This window comes from Magallana gigas, chromosome 10 (assembly GCF_963853765.1).
Source record: "Magallana gigas chromosome 10, xbMagGiga1.1, whole genome shotgun sequence".
Classification (NCBI taxonomy): Eukaryota; Metazoa; Mollusca; class Bivalvia; order Ostreida; family Ostreidae; genus Magallana; species Magallana gigas.
In genome coordinates, this window is record NC_088862.1 from 4,146,494 (window position 1) to 4,155,119 (window position 8,626).

Below are 8,626 nucleotides of genomic sequence, written 5' to 3' on the forward strand. Positions count from 1 at the left end.
CGTTACACAGCTTTACAAACAAACCGTGATAACCTCACGTAAATGTATGGTTACTTTAATTATACTTGACAACCAATAGATTCGGTCTTATCGCTATATTCAATCACTTTGACGGCATCCTTTCTGGCTGAATTAGGGCAGGATAGATTGTTCTTCAACATTGCTTTCTCTAGTATTAAAAATTTTATTGCAAGTCACAGATTAACACTTTATTAAGGGTTTTACTAAAATTACATCAAAAAACATCTACGACAAAAATTAATCTATTGCAAACTTTTTGAATATAAATAATGTTACATATTCTTTGATGTTAATATCAAGAATCAGCTATTATATTTTTAATGTTAATCTAAACATATCTGATTGAATGAATTGAATAGGATTGGACAATTGACATAGCCTTTGCATATCCTCTCCTTGTAATAAAAGGGAAATTTACATAAATTGTATAAGAATATTGTAAAGTATACATATCTAGCTATACTCAAGTATTTGATAAATAACCTAAGCACATAAATAGTGAGTTGTAGAGATGCAACAATTTATAAGTATCTTAATTATGATTATCTATATCTAGTTAAATACACGTGTAGTTAATTGTACTTTGAGGATTATTAGTAAACTGAATATATATATGAATTTTGCTTTTAAAAACACAATAAGACATTATAAGCATCTTAAGAAGTACAAATGATAATTTAAAAAAAGGAAAACACATGAAATATATAAAGTCAATAGATTATATTCTGAAACATCTAAAATGTTTCTCCTTTTTAATAATTTAGTTTTTCTCTTCCCTGTAAAGATCAAAACGTAAACCATGGTTACTAAGTTTGGCTTCATGCATTTATTTCGAAAAGCAAATGGTTTTGAAAACGACTTTTACAACAATGATGTCTTGCCGACTAAATCGAACGATAAAACTAATTAATCTTTGCTACTTTATCACTTCTAAATTACTTTAATTTAAAAATGTGATTTATAGTTGTTTATCATGGTAATGATTTGACCCGAGATTTGACAAATGTAATAATGTAATATGTACGTCGCTTTTACTAATAACATTAGATCTCACGTACAACCTCACTCCTGTATATCTCATTTTGAGAGCAATTTTAGCTTTAGAATTTTTTTAACGTTTACGTCTCTTCAGTCTATTGTAGCTTTGTCATTCTCATACTATAATGTATGTTATCTATACACAACCTTGTCGATTATCAATGAAACAAGTGAACAAAAAAACCCACTTGGCATACAAATAAAAATGTTCTTAACGTGTCATTATCATGATGTATAGTACAGACCTAAACCCATGTGTCGTTCCAATAACTCTTTATCCCAATACAATTCTGCAATATTCATCTTTCAACGCCATGCAACGTAGCTCAGTGCATTTCCGATGCATCAGACTGATTAAAAACCTGGTGTAATAAATACAGAATTACGCAGTCCGTTTATTTATAGTGTGATTTCAGTTTTCAGCAGTTTAAAAATTATCCTTTTAAAAACATTTTTTGCAAAAGAAGCAATTGTTAAGCCAAAAATATATAAATATGTTTATAATCATTTTTTGCTGTTGCAAAAAAAAAAAAAAAAAAAAAAAAAAAATACACTCTACTTTTATTGTTAAAAGAGGTCAAGTTTAAAACTGTTTAAATAAACTTTTAAAAAAGGACTTTCAAAAATCAATGACCACATTAGTTTTAAATCGGCAACTGCCAAAAAACTGTTCTGTAATTCAGAGAAACAGATTAAAATGATAATGATAATCTAATTCATTGTACACTTTATGCATATATGACTTTGTGTCAAAACGGGTGAGAATGTATATAACTTTGGTGTAATTTTATTGACTATGAATATGAAAAATAACACGGCGTAATATATGCTAATTATTTTAAATTCCTTTCGTCTGGAATAAAATAATTTGTTTTTATCAAAGAAAAAAAGCCATACAATTTCTCCGAAGATATTCATTATTATTTTCACAAAAAAGACATAAATAATTTGAAACGTTTAAGAAGGGAAGTTTGACTTAATTGCACCTGAGAACGGGTTGTGTGGGATATTTTTAAGCTATTGCGATATCATCACAAGACACAGCGTTTGGATCACGGGATAATCACAAGATTTCACTTACACTTGCTTGCGTTAGAGATTCAAGGTCACAACACAGGAACCGCCATGTCAATTTCCGTACGACAGCTGTTTGTTTTCACCTGATTAAATACCTGTAATATATTTATATATCACAAACCAAAGCATGTCGAGACTGTATTTCGTTCCTAAGGACTGAAAATAAATGGTATTTCTTTAGCTGGATTTGGATGGCTTACTAAAGTGCCATCTTTCTAAACTAAACGTAAGGCATTTTATCTTCACTGTACATGCATATGAAATCAACTGATTCGACATTCATTTGCAAATTTAATAGAATACGTTTTTTAGTTTATAAAATATTTACTTTGAAATAACCACTCCGACAAGAAAGTTAACTTTATTTGCTGTTTTATATTGTGCTTTAAATCTTTTGAACGTTTATACTTTTCTTTATTTTGTAAAGAGAAATTTTTGATTAATTTTGAATATTGAATCAATATGAAAGCAAATTCGTTAACTGAATAAATATTGATAAATCGAAAAAAAAATCATTTACTGGAAAAATGGCATTGGTTTCGTTTTTGATTTAGCACTCATTATTAAATGAAACTCATTTTTTAAAAAGAATTTGATCCTTTCTAAAAGAAATAAATGATATTGACGTGATTTATCAAAAGTTTATTTCGTTTATTTTTTTTTAAACATAAAATCCATATTTCATCAAATTCTAAGTCAAGATTGTTTTTAATTTTTAATATACAACTCAGTTTTTTTTTTAAAATAATGTGAATCATTTATAAAACTAAAGAATAATCACTATATCCTCATCCGTATGTGTCTCTAAAAAAAATGTGAATAAAAATCAAGTTAGCAAATTCAATTTATTGAATAACACAAAAAACCTACAGAAAACAAAATAAACAAACCCCATTATAAATCCGATGTAACATTTACGATAGTTTTTTTAATTATAACTAGTTAAAGATTTGGATTTTTGGATTGTAATATAAAACTGTTGTCTATAAAATTAACATCAGATCTTTTCATTAATCATCTTGAGATATTTGCATCATCATAAATCGGTCCAATTAACGCCAAGGATTATTTCAACATTAAATGTGTCGTTTGAATATGTATGTAATTGCTAATTGATGTCTCAAGTCTTTTTAAACTAAAGGAAAGAAGAAGGTCCTAGAATGTTCATGCACGGTTATAAACGATAGAAAGGACAAAGTATATTGCACGAACTAATCTGTTATCATAAATCTTTAATACAAAGAAAGTGTAAAAGTTACTCCACAGGTTTGATAAATTATTTCAGAAAGTCAAATTTCTAATGCGTATGTTCATCCAATGATGAAAACTATACTAATGACTGTTTTCATTTTCTATTCATTGTCATGTGAATAAGCAAAGGAAAATAAAAATAAACAAATTAAGAGATCAAATTCACTTCATTTTAACAACGCGTTTAAAATCTACGCTCAAAGGCTAGATATGGGGTAGACCGTTGTTTTTTTGTTGGGACCGGATAAATACATTTATCAAACTAAAATTTAATACCTCTGATTTGTATTTCAAAATCAAATAGGAAACCTACCAGACCGATTAATCATTTAAATGGTTAAATAATTGACACACATTTGGCATGCATCGGGATGAAAAACATCAATCAATTCTTTTTTTAATTTTCCTTCCAAAATATTTCAAACTTCAACCAAATATATCAATAGATAAATCGTTTGAGAACTTATGATAGACCGTTTACGTTTGATGAATAACTTTATATGAATTTTAATATCAATTCCTTTGGAAAAAAACATAACCATTCCACTTGAAATACCGGTATCAATCGTCAATGATTAATGGAAATATTTTCGCCTTTTACGCCTAGTCGAGAATATCAAATGATGCTAATAACATAGAACTTCCCGACTTGAAATATATTTCATTTTATAGAAAAGGAATTGAGATTGTAAAGAAGTACTGAATATGGTCGAAATGATTTATTAATGTATTGGTTTCATTGAAAAAAAATCTCCGACCTGATTTCAAAGTTGTTTAGCTTTTTAACCTCTTGGATCAGATATTTTTTTTAATTAACATGAAAAAAAAGGTCAGAAGCAATGGTAAAGTTTGTTTATGTATTATCAATGTTACCTTCCTACGACTGGTTTAAATCATCATTTACTTTGAGTAATAACATAATGACATGCGCGATTCACATGTACATTAGCATGCAGCTGTCACTTATCTGGATCTAATTTATTCAAGACCACTCAGAAAGGTGTGCGAGCTGCGCGCGACGCGCCATAGTGATGTATGCCTTGTTTCCATAGACTTTGATGAATTTAAACATTACGATCATTATTTGCGTTGCATTTCAAAGTTTGGTCTATACCTGAGTAGCGACATTTTACTGGTAGGCAGAGAATTTGTCGATTTTACTTTTCTTTTGTCTTATAATACAAATTTTAATATATGTCATATTTTTACAAATAAATAAAACGTAATGTAAAACATCAATACTTACTGAAAAAAAAAGTAAATAAATCTTCTAAAATTGATAGCTTGAAGTTTTAGTTGATGTATTAATTTACTAAATAGTTTATTCGATTTTTCGTTTAATGTGATTTCTTAAAACTGCCATTTGATTTATTATTGGATTTGGTTTTTAATAAAATGAAGAATTATAAACAGAAACGGACACATCTATCTTTGGAATTTTTGTTTTTTTATCTACGTTGAGGCGAATAATCTGTCTAGTAAAGCTATACTTCTACCTTCTATGCAGATATGGAATATCAATAGCCGTTGAGTGTATTGTTAAAAATTGAAGCAGATGAAGAAGCTAGCGTTACCTAAGATGAATTTGTACTACAGAAGAAAAATGAAGAGAAAAAAAGGTATAGACTTGACTGAATGTCCTTTGTTTTTACATTCAGTCATTTTTAATTTTGTAGAAATTAATGATGAGAAATAATTTTATATAATTATATAATCAATATATATAGATATAGATATAGATATATATAAAACACAAAATTGATGTCCAAAATCTATTGGAAAACTCCTTTTTTAAAATAAAATTATTGATGTTTGCGTTTTAAAGGGTCTTTGACAGGATTTGAGCTTAAAGTTTTAGAATTCATTTTGCTATTTTTAATTTTTTAAATGCTAAATATGGATTTAATGCTTTGTAAAAATTTGAAAGTCAAAGTTTGAGTTATAAGCAAGATAAATTCTTTGTTTTGTAAACAAATCACTAACCTCGTCACTGTTTTCATGTTTTATTGATTTAAGTTTCAAATAGATATTGCTTTCTCCTATTGATAAAATTAATTATGAACATATGATTTACTTTACCCTTGTTTGCCATAAGTCATTTTGTCAAAGAAATGGTTAATTCCATGCTTTACATTATTTGCAAACAAATATAAGATTCGAGCTATGTTTACATAACAACGATTTCTATTCTCTGTATCTCACTTTTAACATGACTTCTTATAGTAAAACAAATCGTCAATCATTCGAAATGCGAAATTTAACCATTGTATACATAAAAATTAAAAAATAAAATTTTAATCTAAGATCGTGTCGTAGTCCCTTTAATGCACATAAAGAGATTGAGTAAGATCCTAAAAGAACAAAGAATGTATTATTGCCATATATATATAAAGGGTCATTTTTTGTATTTTGCTCAATAGCAAGAAAGAGCGGAAACGTAAGGCACCGAAGCTCAGACAATGGGGACCATGCATTGCCCGACAGCAATTCATTGTAAGTAAATCATTATTTTTATAAAGTACATTTTAGGAAGGACAAGTGTAATACAAAAAATGATTTCTGAGATATACAGAGTTTATATCTAAATAATACATACACAAATTTTATGGTGCAAAAATAAAACTATTGGCTGAATAAAGTTTGATAGAACGGTAAAGATTGTATAATCTATAAATTTTGTACAGGAAATGTCAGACGTTCCATTTCAAGATATTGATATAGATATATTCAAATAAAAGTTAAGGATATTTTCAAATTGTGTAATTTCTTCCAAACTAAACAATAAAATTACCTATAACTTTGTTTTTTCTTCTATCTTTTATTGTCTTATAGCTTTGCGCAATGGCTTCAAGTTTAAAAGAAAAACATTTCCATTGTCAAATATTGTACAGTTTGAAAATTTTAAGCAATTATTACTTTTAAATAAGGCGTACTTTTATTTTTATCAATTTCAATATCGCAAGGTGCCATTTACTACATAAAACATTCTGTTTCCATGAAGCATTAAAAAACTGCAGATTCATACGAATATGTATATATAGTAAAATTTGTCATCTCTTTTGACTAGGCGTAAAAGATTGTTTAATAGAACTGATTTCATTTGGTTTAAAAAAAATGTCTCCTTTTCACAAATACAGAGTAATTGGGCGGATACACACTAAATACAGGTATAAACACAATTATCGCAGTTGATACATATAACTTTTTTAGATATCTCATGGTAAGAAAGGACACCTTTGATTTTTATTTTCTATTCAAATCCATACAAAGTCTATTTTACTGTGATCAAAAATGTATTTGATTTTGTTTTCATAGGCTTTAAACACAATTTAAAAAATTCTTAGACCGAAAAACTATGAATAGTGAATAGTTTTCAATTTGAATGTGAAATGCACCTTGCATTTAAGCATAATTATGTTTATAGTTCAATGTGACATATAATTTTAAAAAAAATCAACATCTAAAGTTGTATTTCTCGGCTATTTGCGTTATATGATCTTAAGTTGAACATGTGTTTATCTTCGATTTTTCCCATCAGAACAAGTCCACAGAGAGTAACGATAGACGACTGGATACAAAACATTAAGGACAGCAGAGAGGAAAATACCAGGCGTGTGTCAGAGATAGAGAAAAATTACCAAAAGATTTGTCTAATGCATCAATACATAGATCAGAGGATCACGGCAAGTACTCTTTAGAGGGTTCGATGGTCGTGCATCTTTAGACTGTATTGATCTCCTTTTAAAGAAGAGCTCTTATCAAATAAAATATACAACGTGACTATTTATTTGATAAAATGAAATATATCGGAAAGGACACTTTTACAAATATATAAAGAATGCTTAAATTTAAAAAAGGTTAACTTTAAAGGAATTTTTAATTAAAATAATAGTTAAAAGATAAGTTCTACCATATCATAAAATTCTAGGTAAGTATGATAAATACATGTATTTTGTTGACAATCAAGCCTCCTTAATGATTAACACTTACAATATCTAGTCCTAAGTCGGTACTTAAACTGTTACTGGCATCTTTTAGTCCACACAAGAGAAAAAGTGGAAAATTTCTCTTATATATTAGAGATAAAAACAATGCTTGGTGTGTTGACTACTTGCAACTGCATGACATAAATATGACTTCTGGCATGACTGCCTTTGAAAAACAGTAAAGTCATGGAATCCTCCAACTAACGAAACACATGTGAAATTGATTCCAGTAAATGTTTCATGTTGAAACACACACGCACGCACGCACACAGGAACTTTCGTACCACTAAATAAGGATGTATGGTTAACGCATTACATATCAGGTCTCCACTAAAACTTTTGATATACATTTTTTAACAATTCACCAATTTTAAGTAACAAGAAATATTTAAGTTTTTAAATTTCAATATGTCATACTAAGCTCTTCTTCCCCAGGAGATTATTATGGTCTTAAAATGACAACGACCCTCAAGCGCTGTTAATATTTTGTATGTACAGTAATTACACATGCTACGTATTTAAGAATATTTCATTATAATTAGCTTTATAGTTTATCCTTAAAAAGTGTAAATGTACAGTATTTTGTACCTTACATTCCAGGCTTTAGAGCGCCTCTTTGAAGTTTGTACAAGTGATCTATCGGATTCAGAGGAAGAATCTTAATTGCACTTTGCACTGGTTTACGCACGTGATAAATATGTGCATTTACAGATAAAAGATGCATGCTTGCTTTGGAATTCAATAATCCCTAGGCATATCATCTTCAACAACAAATGGTATTGTGTCACTTTGTTTTTGTTTCTTTGTGTTTTATAAGAAAAAAATAAAACCTTTTGAAGGATTGTTAAATTGAGTTTGTGTTGACACTTTATTTGTAGATAAGCAATTTCACGGATTTCTGCCCATGAAAAGGGTACAAATATCAATTCACAATGCATATATGGACCACACGCTGTTTGTTTACCAATCATTATACATGCACTGAATCAAAATGAAAAATCCCTTATATGAATTAGATAAACTAATAATAAATAATGTTCTTATTTTGAAAAAAAAATGATGCAAACTGCTCTATATGAATAAACAAGGTAAGATATTATACTGAAATAATACCTTGATTAGCATGATTACTGCTTAAATGCTGGCAGCTAGTGCCACGGTTTTAGTCCTAAAAACGTTAAAGAAAAGGGACAAGTCAAATTGTCATAAAAAATATTTAAACCTGCACAAGATAAACCTCAAGTACATCTAGG

General features: G+C 28.4%; 1 protein-coding gene across 2 annotated transcripts; it reads left to right on the forward strand.

Moving 5' to 3' along the window:
- Positions 1–2,225: 2,225 nt before the first annotated feature.
- LOC105342712 (uncharacterized) lies at positions 2,226–8,226 on the forward strand. Of its 2 annotated transcripts, none has more exons than XM_020073110.3 (5): positions 2,226–2,362; positions 4,895–5,006; positions 5,808–5,880; positions 6,926–7,070; positions 7,974–8,226. In XM_020073110.3, the coding sequence occupies exons 2-5, from the start codon at positions 4,943–4,945 to the stop codon at positions 8,034–8,036; spliced, it is 345 nt and encodes a 114-aa protein (XP_019928669.3). In that variant the 5' UTR covers positions 2,226–2,362; positions 4,895–4,942; the 3' UTR covers positions 8,037–8,226. The 2 variants fall into 2 exon arrangements, with proteins under 2 accessions (XP_019928669.3, XP_011448034.3); XM_011449732.4 differs by lacking the exon at positions 2,226–2,362 and adding an exon at positions 4,389–4,522.
- The last annotated feature ends 400 nt before the right edge of the window (positions 8,227–8,626 follow it).

Excerpts from the sequence above, each read along its gene's own strand:
- LOC105342712 (XM_020073110.3), top strand. The coding sequence starts at position 4,943 with ATGAAGAAGCTAGCGTTACCTAAGATGAATTTGTACTACAGAAGAAAA. Across the intron at positions 5,007-5,807 it reads AAAAATGAAGAGAAAAAAAG|CAAGAAAGAGCGGAAACGTA; the intron begins GTATAGACTTGA and ends TTTGCTCAATAG. Across the intron at positions 7,071-7,973 it reads ACATAGATCAGAGGATCACG|GCTTTAGAGCGCCTCTTTGA; the intron begins GCAAGTACTCTT and ends CTTACATTCCAG.